The sequence below is a fragment of the Megalops cyprinoides genome, chromosome 6 (assembly GCF_013368585.1).
Source record: "Megalops cyprinoides isolate fMegCyp1 chromosome 6, fMegCyp1.pri, whole genome shotgun sequence".
Taxonomy (NCBI): domain Eukaryota; kingdom Metazoa; phylum Chordata; class Actinopteri; order Elopiformes; family Megalopidae; genus Megalops; species Megalops cyprinoides.
In genome coordinates this window covers 5,475,574-5,501,166 of record NC_050588.1, presented here as the reverse complement: position 1 = coordinate 5,501,166, position 25,593 = coordinate 5,475,574, and the positions used below count along the sequence as shown (strand labels likewise).

The 25,593-nt window shown below is 41.4% G+C and overlaps 1 protein-coding gene and 1 pseudogene across 1 annotated transcript; both read left to right on the top strand.

Moving 5' to 3' along the window:
- The first annotated feature begins 231 nt into the window (after positions 1–231).
- Positions 232–3,524, top strand: LOC118778893 (annotated as a pseudogene).
- Positions 3,525–19,511: 15,987 nt separating this feature from the next.
- On the top strand, positions 19,512–23,359 carry opn1sw2 (opsin 1 (cone pigments), short-wave-sensitive 2). The gene is made up of 5 exons (XM_036532214.1): positions 19,512–19,893; positions 20,540–20,708; positions 21,658–21,823; positions 22,674–22,913; positions 23,237–23,359. The coding sequence occupies exons 1-5, from the start codon at positions 19,512–19,514 to the stop codon at positions 23,357–23,359; spliced, it is 1,080 nt and encodes a 359-aa protein (XP_036388107.1).
- The last annotated feature ends 2,234 nt before the right edge of the window (positions 23,360–25,593 follow it).

The following is a 25,593-nucleotide window of genomic DNA, read 5'->3' as shown; positions in this document are numbered from 1 at the left end:
ATTCAGAAACATGACTGCATATAGGTGAATAAGTTATTGATAGCAGAAAAGTATTGTTTTCATTGTGAGTAAATCTCCACTCCCTGCTCAGCCTGCTGCTCTAAGCCCGGCCTCACTCTAACTCCACACCCCCTGCAGCTGTGGGCAGAAACAGAAAGTCAATTTCACTCTCAGAGAGCACTTAGAGAGACATGAAACCAAACTCAAGTCTCTGCCGGTGGGTGCAGTGAAATGGATCAAGCAGGAGATCTACTGAATCAGGACCAGTTCATCTGTGCAATATGCTTGGATCTACTGAGAGAGCCGGTGGCTATTCCTTGTGGACACAGCTATTGTATGGTCTGTATTAAACAATGCTGGAAGAACTGTGAACCTGACTCAGATGTCTACAGATGTCCTCAGTGTAGACAGACATTCAGCCCTAGGCCTGCTCTGAACAAAAACACCACGCTGGCGGATCTGGTGGAGAAGCAAGGCCGGACTCCAAGCTGCTCCTGCTCACTGTTACGCTGGACCTGGAGACATAGTGTGTGATATCTGCATGGGAAAAAAATGCAAAGCCATCATGTCCTGTCTGGTGTGTCTGGCCTTTTACTGCGAAACCCACCTCCAGCCGCACTACAAACCTCCTCCTCTTAAGAAGCACAAACTGGTCCAAGCCGCTGAACACCTGCAGGAGAAGATCTGCTCTCATCATGACAAACTGCTGGAGATTTACTGTTGTACAGATCAGCAGTGTATTTGTTATATGTGTACAATGGATCACCACAAGGGCCATGTTACAGTTTCTGTTGCAGAAGAAAGGGCTGAGAAACAGGTAAGAAACGGAACTCTTGACTAACAGTTGTGATGCTCCCTATAATGGGAGAGAATCTGAAAAGGAGTTATCAAGCACAACCATGTGTGTGACATAGACCTCGCGTAACTGCAAGATCACATTCCTGTTCAGTTTAGCTCAGTTTAATCTACACAGCCAGTGCTAGTGCTACGGATAAGTGGTTAGCAGTTATGTTTCATTTTTAATGTCAAAGTGTTATTTAAGAGATATGAACGCACTGTAACATAATATAATAGGGAAAACATTTTGTCCACAGAAGCAGCTGGTTGAGACACGAAAGAAATCCCTGCAGGAAATCCAGGAGAGAGAGAAGGACCTGCAGTGTCTGAGACAAGCTGTTGAGTCATTCAAGGTGGGTACTGATCAGTGGAGAGGCTAACATTTTACTTCTGGAGGAGACATATCAGGGCTCTTCTCCAGTCAGCCAGTTAGGAGCCCAGTGTTGGGCCACTTTCCAACCCTGTGGGAGTCAGTCACATTGAGCCTTACCTGTGGGGTGCAGGCTGTCTGGGCTCCTGATAAGAGCAGAGTGAAAGGCCTAGTTAAAATGTACATCCCTCCTCTGCATGCATCTCCTAACAGTGGTCTGGAAAGGCAGCAGCAGAGGCCAGCACGGGGATCTTGACAGAGCCGGTCCACTCCATCCAGAGAAGGTCCATCAATGCGCCAGAGCTGATAGGAGATCAGGAGAAGACCACAGTGAGTCAGGCTGAAGGACTCCTGAAGCATCTGGAGCAGGAGATTGCTGAGATGAGGAGGAGAGATGCTGAGCTGGACAAGCTGTCACGCACAACTGATAACGTCATTTTCCTCCCTGACAGTCTGCAGAATAGACGTTGTATACAGATAGCGTGGCATGTTCCTTATACACAAAAATATGCTCCTGGTGAATCCATGGGAATGTATATTAAGACAATTTTGCTCTGTCTTTTTCTCTCTCTTTAGAGCTTTCAGTCTTTTCTCCTGCCTCGAGACTCCACCACAAGGAAACAGTTCTTACAATGTGAGTCCGTACACTGACACACACATAAGCTGATACACACACTCCTGGAAATGCATATGTTACCCCCACCAGGTTACATTACATTTACATTATTGTCATTCAGTAGACACTCTGTAACCTATGTGACTTACATAAGTTACAGTTTTCATCCATTTATATAGCAGGATATTTACTGAGGCAATTGTGGGTTAAGTACCTTGCCAAAGGATACAACAGCAGCGCTCCAGCCGGGAATCAAACCAGCAACCTTTCAGCCATGAGCCTAGCTCCTAACTGCTACACCACACTTATGTTGCACTATACCAGTGCAGTTACACTGTAACCAAAACTTTCTATGTAGTTACAGTATGTAACTTACTTGTTGAACTCTATACACGCCAGTTACAGCATAGTTAATGCGCAGCAGCATGCACTTACACTCCTCAGATGAGTTATAATGTTACTATACTAGTATACATGCAACATACTATAAATTGTTTTTTTTTTATTTTTTAATGGTTGTAAAATTAATTGTTGTTCCACATGTGGCTATAGAACACTTCCACACAGGTCCAATCCATTGTAAGTATGCACAGAGTTAATGACCAATCCACTAAGACCATTTATATGGAGAAAGAAAAGTGTGTCCAAACTTTTGACTGGTACTGTACATGTTTCTCTCCATTTCTCAATAGCATAATAGCACAAACTTCCATTAACAACCTGATTATACACTTGTTTAGTGCTTAAATCAGGAATTGAGAGATAATCAATGCCAAATTGACTATACACCAATGCCTGATTTGTTGGATATACAGTACCAGTCAAACGTTTGGGCATGCCTTTCTTTATTTTTACTATTTTCCACATTATAAAATAATGGCAAAGACATCAAAACTATAAAATAACACAAATAGAATTATGCAGTGACCAAAAAGTGTCAAACAAATCAAAACTATCTTGTTTATAAAATTAAAATGTTAAAATGTTTTTGAAGGCTATTCATACATAGGCAGCAATTTCATTGTTTATATTTGTCAAGCATTTATGCATAAGTTTTTAGATCAAAATGTCTTTGAATGCATGTTTCCAATTATCTTAATCAGGTGTGTCCAAACTTTGGACTGGTACTGTATATATCACTGAGAACTTTTTAACACCTTTTTCCCCTCCTCTGCCAGTTTCCTGTCAGCTCAGTTTAGATCCAAACACAGCATATAAACACCCCTGTCTGTCTGAGGGGAACAGAGAGGTGGCGTACAGGAAAGAGGCCCAGCCATATCCCGATCACCGTGAGAGATTCGACTGCTAGGAGCAGGTGCTGTGCCGAGAGGGCCTGTCTGGATGCTGTTGCTGGGAGGCTGAGTGGAGCGGGGAGGCAGTCTATGTAGCGGTCTCATATAAAGACATGAGCAGGAAAGGGGGGAACAATGCCTGTGGCCTAGGATATAACGGCAAGTCCTGGAGTCTGCGCTGCTCGCCTCCAGCTGCTATCACTGGCACAACAATAAGAGCACTAAGATCCCTGCTCCTGCTTCTTCCAGAATAGGAGTGTACCTGGATCAGGGCGCAGGAGTCCTGTCCTTCTACTGCGTCTCTGACACAATGGCCCTGCTCCACAGGGTCCAGACCACATTCAGTCAACTCCTGTATCCTGGGTTTTTGGTTTATAAATCATCTGTAAAGTTGTGTCATTTGGGATAAGAGAGAGATCATCTTTAGGGGGCCAACCAGTCTCTCCTTGCCTTTGTATGCCCCTCTCTACTCATAACCAAGACTCACTACATCTCTAATCCCAGTGTGCTTTCCAGTCTTAAAATTTTGGACCATTATTTAGACTTGAAACTTTTTTTCTGTTCTGGGCCCATCTGTAACCATTTGGTCCTTCCCTCTACAATAGACTCAGCTCTTAATTTGGGAAATAATACCTTTAGTGGCTTTGACAGCTTATGCTCTAAACATAACTTGCCCCAATACAGTCTTTTCCAGTGCTTGTGGCCTTAGGCATGCATCCAGCTTCTCTCCTCTCCCCCACAGGTTCAGATGGTAGATGCCATCGTTGTGCCAATTACAGCAGCCCCCACCCATGTGCTCAGGCTGTGTGCCAATCTCTGGCCTTCTGCTTTGCACATATGACCCCAAGTGCCCAGGATTCATACTCAGCCATGCCCACGTATTGCTATTTTTGGAGCACCAACCGAAGGCTTACACTAAACCACAACAATGAGCTAATGCTGACACTGTGGCTCATTCAAGTTGAATGGATACACTTCTCTTCTCTTGTGTTGGGAGTTGCTCTGGATAACAGCATCTGCTAAATGAATGTAATGTATTATTTATGGCATGCTGGAGCATTTTTCTGGCCCGGGGAGTCTCCTCCTGCCTTCAGACGTTATTCTCAATGCTTGAAAAAATAGGAGACAAATTAAGTTTCATTCCAAATAAGTTTTCATTTTCATTTTATCTTGATCAGCCAGGTCTAAGCAAAATCATAAACACAAGGTGAAATTGCATACTCTTAATATGTTTTTTTATGATGAGTATTTTGGCTCTTCACTACGTTCATCAAGGTTCATCATGTGTGGTTTCAACTCCAACAGCTAATTGTGTAACTGTCGTATAACACTTACCACTCTCTACTGAATGAATATGTAAGTGTTCATACATGTAAATAGATGGTACATATATATGTATGTGTATGTCTGTAAATGTGACTCTGTGACTGTGAATAACTGTTTACTCCCAAGGCAACAGGGTACAGGGTATGAGGTGTGGGATATGGGGACTATGACAGAGTATGCTGAGGAAAGAAAGGGTATTTGGGGGAAGATGAGGACATATTCGGTTACAGAAAAATTGTGCTTGGGATGGGAGGGAATGTGTTTGGTGGTGAGAGCAGAAAGGACCGTGTTTACATGTCTAAAAAAACTGGAATGCATGCATTGTTCATGTGAAGTGTGTACTATGTTGAAATCTCCAATAAAACATACAATGGTTAAAATAAAAATTGTTCAATTCAGTCTTTATAGTATAGTGGGATTCAGAATGTAGAGGCTGAGCCACAGCCAGTATGCATGATTAAGATAAAATCTTTCAACGGATTTTATTGGATTTAATATTATCATGGCACCTTCACACCTCCAATCTTTTCACACACCATACTCATAATTTGAAGTCAGATTCTCATCATATACTAAACCCACAAGGTGGCAGTGAAGATCCACAAGCCATGGGTTTCTGAAGAACTGTAGCGTAACTCTTCCTTAAGACAAGCATACAGAGAACTCCAAACACATTCAGACAGTGACACACTGACAGCTGTCTTGTGCATGCACTAATGATGCAAACAAGCACAACTGCCTTATAAAAGTTGTGAAACTGATCGTCCAAATACTTGTGGTACCCTAATGTGGGGACTGTAAAAAAAAGCGTTGTAATTGTGTAGAGAAGCTGGCTGATACTTCTCCAATAAACGAGCCCAAAAGAACAAAATTTTAAAAACCAATAATTTATTTTAAAACCAAACCAAAAAACCAAGAAAACCAGCCTATACACAAACAGCAGCAGGGACAAAGTGAGCCTTCCCCCTGCTCTGCAGCCAGTATTTAATGACATTTATTGTACCCTTGAAAGGGGGTCGGGTCTGAAAAGGGGAGAGAATGATGGAGCTACAGCTCGTAGTGCTTTGTCAATAACAGCTTTATCGTCAATCAATTATGAAAACATATTGAACACATATTTCAAATAGACACATAAGCATGTTTTTACATTCTCTTTCAGTGATTCACTTAGTTTTCCAAATTAAATTTTTACACGTTTACCCTGTTTATCATTTCAGTTATAAAATACGTACATCCTTTACAAAATCCCGAATGATGACTGTACAACAATACTTTTCATTTATCCAAATGTCAATTCCCATAGCTACAATGCGAATGAGAATGATACGCGGACACACTTACATGTACCTAAACAACCAAAAGAATGTCATCTAAACCACGTTTTCTCAACCAGTGAGACTTTCTCTGGTGTGTTTTAACCGAACACGAAATTTACGAGCGACACGAATGCATGAAAAGTCAATGGCAGGAGGCGAGTGGGCGGAGTTCGCGGCGAAACTGCGAGCGACGCGAAATGAGCGTTCGCTTGAGTTAAAAACATGTTAAACTCGAGCGAAAAGTTCGCCTGGCGAAAGCCAATCACCTCCAAGTAGGGCTAAAAGCCACGCCCATTTCTCCCAGGAATCTCAAATCAAACTTGCTAGCAGCGTGGTGTAGTCAAAAATGCTTGCTGTGATGTGGCGCGAAATTCGCTTGTTCATTTTTCAGGCAAGCGATCAAACCTGCGCGAGGAAAGCGAAGCTTAGTACAAATTGCCCATTGCCTCAGGAGTATAGAACTGGGGATTGCCGGCGCAGCCCGTAAGGGTACTTCATAAAAGGCTCATTGCGATATTCGGCCGTATTTTCGAACGTCGTATGTCGCCCTTTCCCCCATTCCACCGTGCCTGGATATCATTTCAGAGCGACAGTCTCAAGTGTCACATTAACGTGAGTTAAAAAAAAGTTTGCCTCATAGTCTGCCTAATTACTGAAAATGTTCGTTTTCGTGAAATTAATTATAATAAGCATATACTGCACTGTAGCCTAGGTCTACAGAGGCATTTCAGTTATTTCTTTGTTTCTCCCCTTAGTGGGTCGTGGATGACTGGCATACAAAAAAGTGGGTCGCAGTAGGCAAAAGGTTGAGAAACCCTGATCTAAACAGACTGCACTGACGGTGAGCCATCACGCATATTTCACGTGCCGCTCTCCTGCACCTATCTAGCTAGCATTGTTTTTTCATTCTGAACTCGGTATGAACTTCACATATAATTATAATTAGAATTCTAACACATTCACAAAAGTGTGGTACTCAGTAGTGACCGTGTTAACAGTATACGATACCTAGAGAAGCTAGCTAGCAATTGCTTTTCATTAACTAGCATTTCGGTTCGTTCTATATCATTTTCTTTTTGCAAACAAAACTCGAAATAAACGTGACAAAAACACTTAACATGGGCTCAGTTATAATTTTGGCATTTTAACAAAACAATTACTGTTCCGTTTTGACTGTATTAGTGGTATATAATACCTGAAAAGGGGAGAGAATGATGAAGCTACAGCGCGTAGTGCTTTTTCAGTAACGGCTTTATCGTCAATGAGGAAAGCTGTGCGATCTCCCCCTACTGGATGTACATAGGCGTGACTAATCAATTTAAGATCAACGTAAAAAGGCCTAACAGAAGATCACCGGTCCATCCTTACTCTCACATTTTAAACAGACTTCTTACTATATTACAGAAACAAAAATTCAGACAAGCTATATTCAGATACTCTTATCCTTCAGCTCGTGCTTATGAATTGACACCATCACCCCATGAATCCAAACTGAAATGTTGCAATGTTTTTTTCAATACATATTTTTAAGGTGCCACACATTCAGTTAGCAAGGTGTGGCTCATTATCAGCTGGTTCCCTTGCAAATTTTGAGATCCAAAGTGCTGGAATACAGAGCCAAAACAACAACAATTGTGTCACTGTCCAAATACATTTGGAGTTCACTGTACATCCCTGTTTACAAAACATCACAAAAACTGCATTAAAACAACAAAAATACAATGTTTCCAGAATATAATCATATCTTACTAACATGAATATGTGAAATGGAGAAAAAATATGCCAAATTCTATCTGGTCATTTTTGTGTGTATACAATCTGACCCATGAACATTCCCTTTGAGCCAAATTATAAAACTGCGTGTTGCTTTCAAGTTGTTTAAATAGGTTATTAGTGAGATGTAGAGGTTACCAAAGCTTTGAGAAAGCAAGGTCAGTTGATAAGCAAACAATTGCATTCTACTTTGCAGTATTGCCCTCCACTGGTCAAAGACTGCAAAGCAACAACCCCTGTTGGGTTGCCATCCATCTTTATTTGTATACAGATTCTGCAGTACTGTGTACAGAGGGTGAGTAGAGGTGTTCCCTTTACCTGTTTTATGATTTTAGGTGTGACCAGCTATGTAAGCAGCAGTGACTGCTTCATTCTGCCCATCTCTGAATTGTTTCAAATGCTGTGAGGTTAGAAAATTTGAATGTAAATAGGTAACAATGTAAAAATGATTTTTTTTTTAACATTGTCTACACATTAGCAGAAGCAGAATTAGGATTATAACAAATGCTCAGGACAGGCTGCAAAATGGCAAAGCAATGAACACTTTACATTAGCTCATTATTCTGCATGCATTCCTTGTCTCCCTGTCTGCCTGTGTCATTAGGTCAGTCTTGTCCAAACCTTTCCCTCATTGCCTGTAAACAGAATGCCAAGCTGGTGCAAAGGCCTGACTTGCCTTTTCCCTTTTTTATGTAAGCAGATGAATTAAATCCCCCTTTCGTCCGTTCCTCTCACCTCTCCAGCCACAGGGTTTATCTCCCTGTTGATTTATCCTCCAAGGCTCTTAGACTCAAAGTCCAGATTCCTTTCCTGACCTATCCATCATCTGTCACACCCTGCCCAGCGACGATCCAGCCAAGCACTTACATATATATATATATCACATAGCAGATGGTCTTATCCAGAATGACAGATAAGATGTAGGTACATTTACTGTCAAATTTGCATTGTTGACACCCAGCAGATGCTCCTGTCCAAAGCAACTCCTGAAGTCGAGTACAAAGTACTTCCAAGAAAATGACAGTTTACTCAACTTTACACAAACACGGACCACACCATCCACATACAAGCATATTGATACCATTCCAACACTATACCAACACATACTCCATAGTAAAATTTCCACATATAATGGATTCCATGTGCATAGTTAATTAAACAGTCACAATATGGGATAGTGATGTGACAAGGCATCCCACAATGATCTCTGTCAGCAAACACCTGCAGACAGATCTGCTTGTCTTTACACAAAAAGGCTGAGAGACAAGGCTGCCACTTCAGTACAGACACACCGATAATTGTTAATGAGCAGATGAGCAGCCAGCTGGGATGGAGAAGCCTCAACTACCAACTAAATAGACTAGCTGCTGGAGCATGGCTGAAATAGGAACATGAGAACTAAATGCTTGACTACAAGCCAACTGTGAACACCACTGCACTGACTATGTGTAAACATTAGTTCAGTTAATCAGGTGACACTCCATCATAAAGAACACAATTGGGAGTAGCAGGAAAGGCTGTAAGATGTCATGGTGAGTTAGTTAACTAATTAAGATTTATTCTGAGGAAAGCGTTTGTCACAGATTTCCAACATATGCATGCACACACACACACACACACACAGACAAAGGCACAAACACAAGCCCAAGCACATACATGTACACGCACACATATACATTTACATTAAATTTATTAATTTGGCAGATGCTTTTATCCAAAGCAACTTATGAGTGAGGTAGAGTACAACACAAACAAAAAACCATAAGGGGTCAATAGAGAAATGGAGCCAAATGGGTCAAGCCCAGCTGGAAGAGAGGGAAGTTAAACTGGATTTATATGCAGGCAATTCTTGGATGTCGGTGGATTTTCTGCACAGAGGGAAGTTTGTTTATTGGATTAGCTGAGGTGAAGTGAGGGGTTCACTAATTGCCAAGTGTGCATGTGTTCAGAACTAATGGGGGGAATCAAGTTTGCGAGGGCCTTAGATTGTGCTTTTAATCGCAGGTAATCACCTGTTGACCAACGATTTCAGGCAGAGATTTTTCACAACCTGTGTAGCAAGTGCACATGTAACTGTAACAACCTTTTGGATCCAGTGTAGAGATTGAGGCTTTGGAGATTCAATCGCTTTGGCACATTCCCTTCTTTGGCAAAAGGAGGTCACTGTTGGTGGCCTGTATATGGACCTAACTCTAAGTGAGAATAGCCAGCCACATTGAAGCTTGCTTGGTTGATAAAGAGAGGCACATAAAAATGAATAAAATTAAGCCAAACCTCATGGAAACACAGTGCTACCGCAATACATAAACATGTACACCAGGAGGTCATTCTCAGTACTAACTCATAAGGTCATTCTGCAGCTTTGGCATTTCTTATTAAAGAATGGTAATGGCAGTTGAAGTAAACACTATTCCTGATATGCAAACTTTTCAAATAATCTATAACATGACATTGCCACAATAATATTTTACCACTATCCATACAAGTTCTATATTGAAATAATAACTCTTGACAATTTCTGGACCTCAGCAGACAGAGGGCTCTTCTGTGGTGTCAGGGGCACCAACTCTTCACAGACAACTATGGTCATTGTGTCGAAGGGAGAAATGTATGAATAACATACAGTCATGAGCCAAAACATTATGACCACCTACCTAATATGCTGTTGGTCCTCCGTGTCCCGCCAAAACAGCGCCGACCCGCTGAGGCATGGACTCTACAAGACCCCTGAAGGTGTCCTGTGGTATCTGGCACCAAAATATTAGCAGCAGATCCTTCAAGTCCTGTAAGCTGTGATGTGGAGCCGCTGTGGATCGGACTTGTCGGTCCAGCACATCCCACTGATGCTCAATCGGATATCGGAGAATTTCCGATATCGGAGAATTTGGAGGCCAGAGCAACACCTTGAGCACTTTATCATGTTGCTCAAACCATTCCCGAACAATGTGTGCAGTGTGGCAGAGTGCATTATCCTGCTGAAAGAGGCAACTGCCATCAGGGAATACCATTGTGCATGAAGGGGTGTACCTGCTCTGCAACAATGTTTAGGTAGGTGGCAGAATGGCCGGACTGAGGGTTTCCCAGCAGAACATTGCCCAGAGTATCACACTCCCTCCACCGGCTTGTCGTCTTCCCACAGTGCATCCTGGTGCCATCAGTTCCCCAGGTAAACGGCGCACACATGCACAACCATCCACGTGATCTAAAAGAAAACGGGACTGATTGGACTAGGCAACCTTCTTCCACTGCTCCAAGGTCCAGTTCTAACACTCGCATGCCCATTATAGGCGCTTTCGACGGTGGACAGGGGTCATCATGGGCACTCTGACTGGTCTATGGCTACGCAGCCCCATACGCAGCAGGGTGCGATGCACTGTGTTGTGACACATTCCTCCCGTAACATTTTCTGTGATTTGTGCCACAGTAGACCTTCTGTCAGTTCAGACCAGATGGGATAGCCTTCGTTGCCCTCATGCATCGATGAACCTTGGGTGCCCAACACCCTGTTGCCGGTTTGTGGTTTGTCCCTCCTCGGACCACTGTCGGTAGATACTCACCACTGCTGACTGGGAGCACCCCACAAGCCTTGCCGTTTCAGAGATGCTCTGACCCAGTCATCTGGCCATAACAATTTGGCCCTTGTCAAAGTCGCTCAGGTCTTTGCGCCTGCCCATTTCTCCTGTATCCAACACATTGACTACAAGAACTGATTATTCCCTAATCTAATCTACCCAGACCTTGACATGTGCATTTGTTTGGAGATGATCAACATTATTTGGCTCATCAGTGTATATAATATGTGATCCCTGACCCATTTGACACAGGTCACGACTCTCAGCCATTTTCTTCCAATCTGTGTCAAAAGTCATCTGCCACCTTCCTGTGGCGTAATCCTGGGCCCACCTGACCTGTGTGTGTGTGACCCCGGAGGCGATCTCCTTAGAGGCTCAGGAGCTACTGCCTGCAGCCGTGATAAGGCTCTTAATGGAGGCGGCGGGGGCTGTAGAAGGGAGGAACTCAGGTGAGGCACTGCCATAGACAGCACACCGCTTTTCGTGATCCTCGTGCTTCACGTTCCCACCCTGTCCAGAACGAGAATAATGGTCCTTGCGTCATTAGCTGTAATTGTACTTACTTATTGCATGCAGTAGACATACCTTACCAGCAAAAAGGTGCTCTGTTAACAACTCAATCCCTTCAGGAAACGAGTTCAGTGGGGGTTGCACGCCCTGCAATGCTAAAAGGATATGCGTTAATGGTCAGCAGCTGTACAGGTCCGCTATGGAGCTATAAAAGTAAAAGTGTGATCAGCATTTAGTTGTTTAAATCAATAATTATCATTACCTTATTGATGAGCTGTTCATAAAAAGACATATTTCTTGTCTGGCAACAAATGGAAGGGAGGTCAACAGGTCAGGCATTGTGCTGATCTAGGTAACCTCTTGAATATGACCTGAAATGGAATACAGAAATCGCAACACCAATACCAAGAACCTTTTTAACAAGCCTGGCAACCATTATTCCAGTTTAATTTCTACAGTTTACTATCATAGTTTCTACTGTGGATTAGCAAGACTATCAGGGCTAAACTACATGCTTGTAACAATAATAATGAAAAACATGAATAACATCATAATTTAGTACTTTACACATAGACTACTACAAGAGTATTTATGAAATAGTCACAAAAAAGGACTCGGAATGTATTTGTCAAAATTTTGTCAAAAAGTTGTCCAGTTCATACTCAAACTTTTTTTAACATACAGTTACAGCACATCTGGTAACACTCTGGGAAACGTGTTCTGCTCAACTAACTGGCATAATCTATTGAAAACTATATTATGACATCAAAAAGCAGCTCCCAAATGGATGTGATGTATTTTGGTTACTCAAGACTATGTAATTTAGCTAAGTGGGGAGTTTTAGTGTCAATCTGATAATGAGATTAGGAGTGTGAATGGAGGCAACGGCAGGATATGATGAGATTGACGTCAGTGGAGCAGGGCTGGATTAGATTAGTGCCACATCCAGATGGCAGTGATGTTATTACTCAGTTCTGTGAAACAGGATGAAGGACTCAGGGCAGTACATGAAAAAGTGGGGTAGAAGAGGTAAAATCCTGAGGAGGTTATCGTAATTCAGCACCTCCCAACCCCCAGTAACACCAGAGGAATTAAAGAGGCAGTGAAACAGAATTTAATTTTATTTGCCAGCCTAATGTGTGGAGAAGAAGAACTCACTGGGGACTATTTTGGAATGTGCCACTGAGACAATTTTTTACTCCATAACAGTGTCATTAATATATTACTTTGATAAAAGAGGCACAGCAAGAAAATGCCTTTTTCTTAAATAATTTATGTTGGTGTTTGTAAAAGTGTAAAAAAAAATACTGTGTGTGTGAAAGGTTGCAATCAAATTGGATTAAGTGACAGAAGAGATCAGTTTAAGGGAAACGCAGATGTTTAATGATGCATGCCTTTAGGAAATTACAAGTTATAAGTAAAGCCCTGAATATAGCCCCTGCCATGAATTTTAGCCCTGTTTAGTTTACATGGTCATGATCTTTATCAGAATGTCTGAGCATGAGTGCAAACAGGAGATCAAAGTGTGTAAGAAGTGCTGCCACAACTGGCTGTGAGCCAGAATTTGGGATTTAAAAATCTCCATGGTTACGGTGGTTATTTTTAGCAATGTGGTAGGGATCTTGATCAAACATTGTTTATGTTTGCTTAGTAGATACTCACACAGTGGGATGTGTACCTTGGCTACTTTGGGCTTTGTACATTGACCAACAGAACAACAGCAGCGACCAGGGAATCAAACCAGCAACGTCTTTGGGTTATGAGCCCTGCATGTTAACACCATAGCCAGGGCCGGCCCGATGCATGAGCGAACTAAGCAGCTGCTTAGGGCCCCTGTGACCACCAGGGGGCCCATAAGAGCGCTTGAAATGTCCCACAAGAGAGCTTGAAATGTTTTTTTTTTTGTGATATATTTAGGGTTGTCAAAATAACACATTAATTTAAATTAATTTAAAAAATAACGCGTCAAAAAGATTAACGCAGATTAATCGCACTCTATGATGCCCCTTGACCCCATATGTCACTGTGAATCAATATCACACTCAAGGTCGTGCTGTTATACTGAATATCAGCACAGCTGTGATTTGGTCGTGGGTACGAGGCTGCAAGCCGAGTGCCGAAGATAGTTACAGCCGTGCTGATATTCAGTATTACAGCACGACCTCGAGTGTGATATTGCTTTTATACCACAGTTCTACAAACAAGGCTGTTTATCAAGTAACAATAATTTGAGACAACAAATTATGTTTTTTGTCATTTTTCGGCTCCACCGACAAAAATAGTTCCTTCAGGATTACATTTACACGTGTTGTCAAGCAACACATAAACAGTTACTTGACTGCAGGTTAGTTAGCTAGCTAGCTTCCTGCTTTTAATCATACACAAAAAGGCTAGCTAGCTAATTTCAAACCCGACAGCAGACTCGCCAGCTACTTTTTATCATACGCGTAAAGGCTAGCTATACGTTAGGCAAGCAAGCCACTTTTAATAATAGCCTACTACAGGCTAGCAAGCTACTTTGTAGCATACATGGACGGGCTAGATATGTGGTAGGCTTGCTAGCTAGCTATTGTTTATCATACCCAATTGCAGGCTAGCTAGGTTCTTTTATATCATACACGGAAACATATCCACATTATATACTATATATATCCACCATATATTACTGTTGGTCTATGTTGCCTAACTAATGTTAGTTTTGTTTTTTTGGCATCTAAAATATGACACATTGACAATCATTACAATGTGAAGGATAAAATGAGAAACTTATGGACCTATTTCCATCATTGTTCTTGCTGAAACATTTCTGATTTTTTTATTTCCTCAATTCATTAGGTCATGTTTTTGATTTTTATGGCCATTATTGCATATGAACAGTGAAAACATGTTCTGAATGTATGGGAAATAAAAGAGATGTTGAGCGCAAAGCACTGTAGCAGTTCAATGTAATCCACACCCAAAGCCAGGGTGTGCTCCAGTATTTCTGGAGTGAAAGGAATGAAATCAAAACTGGGAAGGAGAATAGGTGTATGAAGAAAGAAGTATGGAGGTTTGGTGGTGGAGGACATCCCATTCAAGGGATCTAGATGCAGTTACACAGAATGGATAGGCAGACAGGATGGCGGTCATGCAGGTTCAAGGCATTACAGAGGGGGCTCTTCGAGGGGCAGCATGACCCTGAGCCAGTTTAAAAAGCAGAGGGGAAACAGCATTAAGCAAGGGATGAGACAGATGAGGAAATAGGAAGTACAAAATGAAGCTTTTAGATTAGGAGGTAGGGGGTCCTGAGGACAAGTAGTTTAAGGTTTTGAGCAGAGCTCAGGATTACAAAGAGAAGAAAGGACAGCAAAGGAAGGAGGGGTGAGCGTGAGTCTGCTGAAGCTTTGGGAAACTGAACGAGAGAAGGAAACTTGCTTCAGAGGTTGAGTTCAGGCAAGTTCAGGGGTGAAATGGTGATCAATGATGTCATCAATGATGAGTGAAGATAAACAAGGAAGAACTATGGGACAAATCCCTTCACGCATTTTTCAGCTTTGGAATGTATGTAACAGACTGAAAATGATGAGGTTAGGAAGATTTAGGGATCAGGGATGAAGAAGATACTCTCTCCCATTTCTTTGTCCAAATACGTTACTCAGCTCTCTGGCAGAGTGTAGAGGTCAGGATATGGGGCCAGAGCTGTGAACAGTATTCACTCACAAATTTGGACAGCAGTGAGGTATTAAAGGAAGCGGAAGTGGATGTTGCAACAAATTATCAATAAATGTCATCAGTATGAAAAAAAACTGGATAGTGGCAGCAAGCAGTCCAGGCAAGGTTCTGGAGTTATGGTGGGACATAGCGAAAGGATTAGATGGGGAAAGAGAACAGGGGTGTGATGGAGAAAGGACAGAGTGTGATCAGAGCAGTGCAGAGGAGTGGCAGAGGGACTAGAGAAGGTGCAGCTAATTTCCAGATTCTATGAATGGGGTAATGATGGAGCAAGGGAGCGATTAAGAGTTAAACAGCCGAATACAATGAGAAGACAGGACAGAATGGAAGAGACTGAGGGTTTGTTCAACACAGATTCCCACATGATGACTCCTACATATTGATTGTCTCTCACAGACTGGCTGACTGACTCCCAAAGACTGATTATATCTCATAGACTGACTAACTGGCCCCCCAAAGACTGATCAGCTCTCAGAGTCTGATTAACTGAGCCTGACATAATAACTTTCCTTCAACTGCAAAAAATGAGAAAAACCATTCTTACCTTGAGGATGGGTATCCCGGGATTGCACCATTTTCAACCTGTCATAATCAGTGGGGATTGTAATTAATGAGGATTCCTGGAGGCGATAAAAATCACAAAATTATTAATATAAGTGAGGTCAGCTTGGCCTATATTTTTCAATAAACACAAAGTGTGGCATTCCTTTTCAAGCTCTACTCTAGAAAGGTTTGTGATTACTACTCCCTCTGTTGGATTTACAGAAGAGCTACAGGCACAAACATTGGTCAGGCAATGAAGAGTCTAATCACATTCAGCTGACAACTCACTGGGCTAGGTTTGTTTGTTGCATGTGGTATGCTGTTACATTCCTGTTTGAAAAAAAGGCAATTGAAAAACATTTATTTAACAGAAATGGTCAGATAAATAAATGAGAAAGTCACAGTAAAAAATGTTATCTTCCAAAGGATTTCTGTCAGGATTTTATAATCACCGTAGAAAGCGGAATAGATATTCAATAAAGTAGAGTTAAATACTCCAAAACTGTATCTTAACAAAATTTAGTACAATATCTGAGGCTTTTTAATGTGTTCAAGCCCTTCTGTAGGTACAGAAATTCAAATCAATGTGGTATTAATGGCTGTAACAATGGAAGAGAGCAATCAGAAAGAAAGTTAGTACAACTGGTAAAACTTTTAAAGAAATTTCACATACGGTAACAATTGGTCCTAGGAAATGCTGTGGCAATATCATTTTTGTCTTCTCATATGCTACAAATTATGTGGAATACTGTACCATCTAATAAGATTTTTGTTGCTCTCGCAATACCATAATGCAACCACAGAGAGGTGAATAAAACTAGTGCACAGCTTAGTGGATAAACCCCATTGACTCTTAACCCTATCAACATGGCAAGCAATTAGGTCAACAGCCACACAGAGACAGCAAAGCTGTGTAAGGATATTAGCGATTCAATGACATTCAGTGACTTCCATAAAACAATCCATATTTTTTATATTAAACAAGCCCCCATTTTATAAAACCCATTTCATATTCCAGCAAGATGTTTAAATTTGCAATGATAATCTGACTTACCATGTGTCACCTGCTCCACATAACAATGTAGTGCTGTTGGATACAAGTGCAGCAAAGATATACAGCAGCATGGATAGGATGCACATGTACTGCCTATTCTGACCCCTATCATTTCAGATTCTGGCAGTTATAACATTTTACCATGATCTATAGTCTCTAATTAGAAGAGAAAATGACAGATAACTTCAATGGTGTGCCTGTGAATCAAGGATTGTCAGACCTTAGCTGGATCACGTGGAACTTGCAAATCAATTATGGCACAACATGTAGTGACCATCTAGCCCAGCCCAAGAGTGTGTATATACAGTCCAGTACCAGTCAAAAGTTGAAGTTGGACACAACTATTTTCCACATTTTAGAATAATAGTAAAGACATCAAAACTATGAAATAACACAAATGGAATTATGCAATGACCAAAAATGTGTTAAACCAAAGTAGCCAAAAAATATTTTTTAAAAACAAAAATTTTTGGAAAGAAATTCATACATAGACATGAACTTCACCATTTACATTTTCCTAAGAAACAAATTTCAACCATTCAAGCATACGTCTTAAGATCAAAATGCCTTTTAATGCATGTTTCCCCATTATCTTTTTACATATTATCCATTTATACATCTGGATATTTTATTGAGCTGATTTTTTGGGTTACGTAAGTTAAGAAAGTTTTGCCCAAGGCTACAATGGCAAAACCCCAGTGGGGAATTGAACCAGCAACCTTTCATTTACAAGCCCTGCTCAATACCACTATGACACACTGCCACCCTGGTGTAGCATACTTAATACTACGAGAATTCCAAATCTAGCTATTTTCTCGCTGGCTTACACAGAGAACATTACTCCAGACTGGCTATTATCTTCTACTTATTGTGCTTCTGTGCATCTGTCATGTGTTGTGGTAATTAAATATCTGTAGAAGGATCAAATGAACACTTGTGTTTTTTCCAATGCTCATTGATATTGTCTTGGAATTTGCATCTTGTTGCCAGTATTTCATTTGTCTTCCATGGTTTTCTAAATACTACTAACAGGAAACAGCAGCTGGAACTTTACCTTCTTAAATGGTCAGTTTTCGTTGGTGGCTGGCAGTCCTTTTTCTTGCTGGTGAAATCTGTCACTGAACACAATTCTGGCAAATTTTTTTTGACCTACCAGAAGTTCATTTGCAGCTTGTAGATGTTCAACAGAGCCAATTCAAGGTCTACACCATTACGCTAATGTGTGATTTCACAGTGTGAGTGCCAAGTTTAAGCAAATTGTCACAAATTCATAACTGCCTTGATTAGGGCTAAAGTCATAATGTGCATTATAACCTTTACTCTTGCGATAGTCTATTGTGGCCTGTAGTGCCACAATAGACTATCGCAGTGGTTGTCAAAGGGCTCAACTCAAACTCAAATTTCCAGGTTAAATCCCAGGTAAAGCTCTGATTTTGTGCCCTCTACTTAACCTGAATAGCCGGATAAAGAGTAAGGTTCTTCTGGTAAGGGTGTCACATCTGCCGTAAATGCCTTTGAGAGGTTTCCTCATGGAAATGTACATATGTAAAATGTACAAGTGTCAGTGTACAAGCCTGTACTGATTCATCATTGCACTGTATGTCTCAGAAATATTGTGATTATGATTTAACCCCTGTAAATTATTAAAATGCCTGTAAATGATTTCTTATCTGTCATTGTGGTATCAATTGTACTCCAAAGTGCTAAATTAACTTTGCCAGTTTGACAAATGGCCCAAAAGATATTTTGACCTGATAGAGAAATGTAATTGGACAGTTTCATTAATAGGGACACCAATTCCAAATTGCTGGGAGAGAGGTTCTGAGACTGACATGTCAGCTCAATCCAAAAGCTAGATCTCCCGAAAGATACAATGTCACAGATTTTACATTTATATCAGAGCCAATACAACTTATTTTAGATTTGTTCTTGTTTCTTCAAGGTCCCGCTTTTCGAATGGATCGACCCCTGGGCTACAGTGAAGGAAACAAGGAGAGGGAAGAGCACAGCGTAAAGACTCATCTGTCAAAATCGATTGAGGCATTGCCCCAAAATGAAAGCCGCAGCGCAAAGCTGGGGATAATACCTGCAAAGAGCGGATTACGAAGAGGCAAATGTGTGCGATTAGCCGTCTTAGCGGCATTGGCTGGCGGATTAACTTGCTGCTTCGACACTGAACGATTGTCCTGTGCGATTGAGATTATCCGTATTAGCAGGGCTTTGCAGGTAAAAATTAGATCAAGTAAGTGGGGGGTTAACAAAATTCTTCAAGTCGTGCCCTTGAAGCAATAAGGGGGCAGTCAATGGATATCGTTTCACGCGTGCCTATAAAAGCACATTGAACACGCCATTACACAAAGGAATAGCTGCATCAAGGAGAGGGGAGGCGGGTCGCTGAACGGACACAGCCCATAGAGTCGTAGCCTGGACGCATATTCCCAGCAATGCGATAGCACAACGCAACACAGTTTTTAAAAGAAAGGACCAAAAAATAAACTTAAAAAAAAGACATTTAAATAGCATTTTCAAAAACATAATATTGACATTTCTATAGTATTTTATATTTTCTAGAACAGGCTTCAAGAGGGAAAATGAGGTCAAATTCACGCCAACAGGAGCTCCCTGAGCACTTCTACATCCCCATCCCTCTGGAAACGAACAACATCACGGCACTCAGCCCCTTCCTGGTGCCTCAGGACCACCTGGGCAGCTCGGGCATCTACATGGCCATGGCCGTCTTCATGTTCTTCCTCTTTGTCGCCGGCACGTCCATCAACGTGCTCACCGTCGTGTGCACCATCCAGTACAAGAAGCTGCGGTCCCACCTCAACTACATCCTCGTCAACCTGGCTGTCGCCAACCTGCTGGTGTCCACCATCGGCTCCTTCACCGCCTTCTACTCCTTCTCCAACAGATACTTCGTGTTCGGACCACTTGCGTGTGAGATCGAGGGCTTTGTGGCCACACTGGGAGGTAGAGTCAATGTGTTCATTTTTACGGCATTGTCTTTCATACATCTTTTGTGTGCATCGAATACATTACATTCCAGCTCCTTAGCAGAGCAGTTGCCTCAGAAAAACAGTTGCTTTTCCAGAGCAACTCATATAGCTTACAGTTTTTACACATTATCCATTTATGCAGCTGGATTATTACTGAGGCAGTTCATCTTAAGTACCTTGCTCAAGGGTACAACAGTGCTCTACTACATGAGTTACAAGCCCTGCTCCTTACCTCTAAACCATAGTCCTTTAAATCCTAGCTGTACATCTTAGATGTAAGGCTTGAAAAAGTTTATTATAAATAGGAATGCATTACTTTTTAGTTAGGTGTAACATCACAATGCTAGGCACTGTTACTGGAAAGTTCCTCTTTTGTTTTAGTGATTAAGAGGTCAAGATCAATGTAAATCTTTTCATGGGTTTGTAATAATACTTTTACTTCAACTCTCTTTGCATTACCTGCACTCTGGCATTGAAGCAAATGAAATGTACAACACACTGCAGTTGAATTGTCCTCTTCCACCTCTCTTCATATCAAAGAGTGCCTCTGACTGACGGTGTAATGTACAGTTACAGCATACAGAGGAAGGCATTCATGTTCCCTTTCTGTGCCACTGCAGGCATGGTAAGTTTGTGGTCTCTTGCCGTGGTGGCCTTCGAAAGGTACCTGGTTATTTGCAAGCCGGTTGGAAACTTCTCCTTCAAGGGCACCCATGCAATTGTTGGCTGTGCAGTCACTTGGATCTTTGCGCTGATCGCCTCTGCGCCCCCTTTGTTCGGATGGAGTCGGTGAGTATCAAGCTTCAGCGATATGCTTATGCAGTCTTGAACGAACATGCAGTCAATCACACATATGCTGAAAAGCAGGCTTGCTTGATGATGAAGATGATGATGGTAAACATTGATTTTACCAAACATCATGAATAAAAATTTAAATTTGATCCACTGTTCATGTAGGCCGACTTCATGTTCTTTCACAAGCATTCATGTAAATGACAAAATGTTTTGTCATGTGGTAAATGACAAAATGTAGAATATAACATAATGAACAAGGGACACAAGCTAAAAGCATTCATTAGAGACGTTTATTTCTTTAATCAATCAGATGCAGACACTAAAAGGAATTGTGAATTCATTGCTTTGTATCATACAAAAAGGTGAACCTACATGCATTCTTCAACACTCCCCTAGCTGTGTTGAAAATGAAATTTGTAACGTCGTTCTGTTCCTTTCTCCAACTGCAGTGAATGCTATGGGAAACGTATTGACACTTACTTTTGATGACATTCATACTTTAGGTTTTAGAATGCTTAGACAATAACAAAATGTAATAGCATGTAACAGGTTACAGAAACATGTACCCAAGATTGTAAGTATGATGTGATTTTTAAATATCATTTTAAAGATATTTAAAAATATGGATATAGTCCATATTGTGCAGCTGAATGTGTATCCTCAAAAATAAGAATAAGATGGGCTATGGGAGTGTCTAATTATGAATTATGGCAAGTGTCACATGAAGGTATATGTACCTGGTGAAGAGAGCTCTTAAAGGCTGTAAGGTTAGTTACCTTTGTTTTTATGGAGAGGCGCGACAGCATTTAGCTAGAGATGAATCCTAGAACGTCTGTAACATACCATGCTATGCTATCCAGGCACATTGGTTCATATTAACATTGCAGATTTTTTTAATATCAATATTGCAGCACAATCACAGCTTCTTTTCTTTGGTCTGTAGGTACATCCCTGAAGGCCTGCAGTGCTCTTGTGGACCTGATTGGTATACCACAGACAACAAGTACAACAATGAGTCCTACGTCATGTTCCTCTTCATCTTCTGCTTCGGTTTCCCATTCACTGTTATAATCTTCTGCTACAGCCAGCTTCTCTTCACGCTAAAATCTGTAAGTGCAAGCTCACACTGAACTGACTGTGCCATCATCTGATCTAAACTGTCACATTTTATGAACACATTTAATATGTATTATTCATTACTATAATTACATTATGCATTATTCATTCATGTTTCCCTCCTTCCTTCTTTTTTATAAATTTGTTTACAAAGTAATTGTAATACATTACATTAAATGAAATAAGAAATCTCTGAATAAGAAAACTCAAATTTTGAAGACAAGGAGAAATATATTAATTCAAGACATTTCCAGAGAAATAGCCCTCAGGAATATTGTCTATTGCCTGGAAGAAGCTGTCCACTTCTCCATGGCCTGGGATGAAGCTGTCTTCTTCTCCATGGCCTGGGATGAAGCTGTCTTCTTCTCCATGGCCTGGGATGAAGCTGTCTTCTTCTCCATGGCCTGGGATGAAGCTGGCTTCTTCTCCATGGCCTGGGATGAAGCTGTCTTCTTCTCCATGGCCTGGGATGAAGCTGGCTTCTTCTCCATGGCCTGGGATGAAGCTGTCTTCATCTCCATGGCCTGGGATGAAGCTGGCTTCTTCTCCATGGCCTGGGATGAAGCTGTCTTCATCTCCATGGCCTGGGATGAAGCTGGCTTCATCTCCATGGCCTGGGATGAAGCTGGCTTCTTCTCCATGACCTGGGATGAAGCTGGTTTCTTCTCCATGACCTGGGATGAAGCTGGCTTCTTCTCCATGACCTGGGATGAAGCTGGCTTCTTCTCCATGGCCTGGGATGAAGCTGGTTTCTTCTCCATGGCCTGGGATGAAGCTGGTTTCTTCTCCATGGCCTGGGATGAAGCTGTCTTCTTATCCATGTTCTTATCTCGCCTCCACCAGGCTGCTAAGGCACAGGAGCAGTCAGCCTCCACCCAGAAGGCCGAGAGGGAAGTGACTAAGATGGTGGTGGTGATGGTACTTGGCTTCTTGGTGTGCTGGCTGCCGTACACATCCTTTGCCTTGTGGGTGGTGTTCAACCGCGGTGAGCCGTTTGACCTGCGGCTGGCCAGCATCCCCTCCTGCTTCTCCAAGGCCTCCACAGTTTACAACCCCATCATTTACGTCTTCATGAATAAGCAGGTACGCTAAAGATGTATCCCTTCACCACAGACATTTCTCTAACCCTGCAGAGGTGCTTTCCAGGGGAAATGCAAGAGCATTTCTGCTTTATGTTGTTCTGCCAGGCATCAGGGCTGTTTCATCTGGATACAGTATCCGTCACTTCAAACCAAGGTGGTCATTATTGAATTTAGTGCATTGCTGAAATAAGAATTGACATGATACTGTGACTGACACTTCTTGCTTACAATCAACACCAGAATACCACAGGCGCTGCTTGTGTTCAGAGCTTGTATGCCCGTAAGGTTCCACGGTCCTATGACTTTCCTCTCTCTCCACACCAGTTCCGCTCCTGCATGATGAAGATGATCTTCTGTGGCAAAAGCCCATTTGGAGATGATGAAGAGACCTCCTCACAGGTCACCCAGGTGTCCTCCGTCTCCACCAGTCAAGTGTCACCTTCATAAAGTGGAGCACCACCGTTCCCTTCGTCACAGACTGTCGCCCAGAGTCACGCTCAGCCTCAGCCCGTCAACCCTTCTGCAAATCTGTTTTTCATGACGTTTCGCTATACATCTCTGGGCCAAGATGAAAGACAAATTATTTGTGAAAACTATGTTGCTTTAAAAACGTTTGGTAATGCTTTCCTAAGCAATGCATAATTCTTTTGTAATCACCATGTTAAATATTTAAAACTATGCATGTCACCCAAAAGGGATTGTCATAGGATGTGCTGTGTCACCATTCATGTTAATTAATGGCTTTACAATGAAATACCAGATCAATAATGTCACTTATGACAGGCGTAGTGACATAGCACACTCTGCCACAGTGTATGGCTGCTGGCATACCTGGTGAATATTTATGTGTTGCTTATGAAGGTACAGAACCCTTTATGGCAAGTAGTGTCATAGTGTTTAACATTTATTATTTAATATTTATCACCACAGCAGAGTGTTTTGACCTCTCTTTTCATAATCCCTCCCAGATACCATAAACTCAGCAGTGTCTAGTGCTGATTACAGGAAAGCATAATAAAATGGCTCCCTAATGGATCTAGCTGACATTCCCAGAATGGATGGGCAAATGAAATAAAAGCACTATTTTAAGAACTTTTCATTAAGACAGATTAAATAAGAACTGCAACCTCAAACTGAGAGCAATGATTGAAACACTGTGCTGTTTTGATTGAATGGGTGGATCAATGGGTTTGATTTATTTTGGTTGAGCTGTTCTATGCACATTAATATTGTACATAACATTATTTATATTATTAATACTAATGTTGCAAAACAAGCATTTAATAGGTGCTATTGATGATGTAAATTGGTGGTATTGTTACAAAATAGACATTATAATCTAAAGAAATAAAGAGAGAGTACATTTCTGCATCAAAAAAAAAAACCAAACAAACAAAAGCAAACATTGAAGTCCTGTTTGGTGTGTGGTTTTGTTGGTGATTTGAGCATCTGAATCGCCTACACTGACTTCTCCATATAGGTCTGTGTAATAAATCCATATGGAAATGATATCTGAATTCACTGTGGTACTCTACAAGTCATATTCATACCGTACAATAACAGTCCTGTGAACAGCAATGGACAGAAGCAAGGGACCAACTCTCAAAATTACATCATTTTCTTTTATTAATGAACATCTTAATAGAAAACATGTAAAATCTTCATGTTTAATTAAATGAGAACAAAGCAAAAGTTCCATTAAGAGTACCTTGCAATGATCTGCAATTCATGATCATGTTCTGTCCACGCAGCTCCTGCATGTTATAGTCCTTGCCTGGGATCTCTCCACATACATATCCTATTTGTTGTGGAGTTGGGACTGTGAGTTTTTGATTCCTCATACAACCCAGGACTGTCTTGGATGTTGGGAAGTCTGAAATAGCTGAACTGGGTGTTGCCTGATTCATACACTGCTGCCTGTGGTTTCCTCTTGTTGTACATAGAAGGTAAAAGAGGCAATGTTGTGAATATTTGTTTTTATGTAAGCGCCTGGCACAATATGTGAACATGTAGAGACACATCTGTGTTTCAGGTAATTGAGAAACTGTAGGGGAACATGTGAGGATCAATGTAGGACCTACCAAAGCAGGTGAATTAGCCAAACACAACAACATTGTAGCACACTCTCAGCTCACAATCTTACTTTGGCAGACTTCTGAAGGTCTCTGTAAGATCCCTGTGATTCACATCACTTCAGATTCCAAATTATATGTCTGATAAAACGTCCCATCACAAAACCATGCTGAGCAGTTACTTGCACTTGCCTGTGGAGGAGAAAACAGTCAACATCTGCACTTCCACAGCCATTAGCGATTCATTTCCATCTGTTTAAACTGTTTTTGAGAATGCAGCTCTTAACGCTACCCTTGGGAAAAGACACAAGGATGCACTACACTGAAAGAAGACAAATGATGATGTCACATCCTGAAATAAGAGCTCTGAACAGACACAAAATACAGCTCTTCCTCCATTTAAATGTGCAGTCATTATTTAGAGTTGTGTTTGTACATACCATCTTTTTCCACAAACAGTTACACAAAATGGACAGCACATTAAAGTCAAACCTCGGTTACAGATTTTGATTTGATTTTGCAAGGCATTTATTTATAACCTAAAAGTTTTTAACAAGGGCAAATCAATCAAACATCACTGCAATGTACCCCAACCCCAGACCTCCTTCA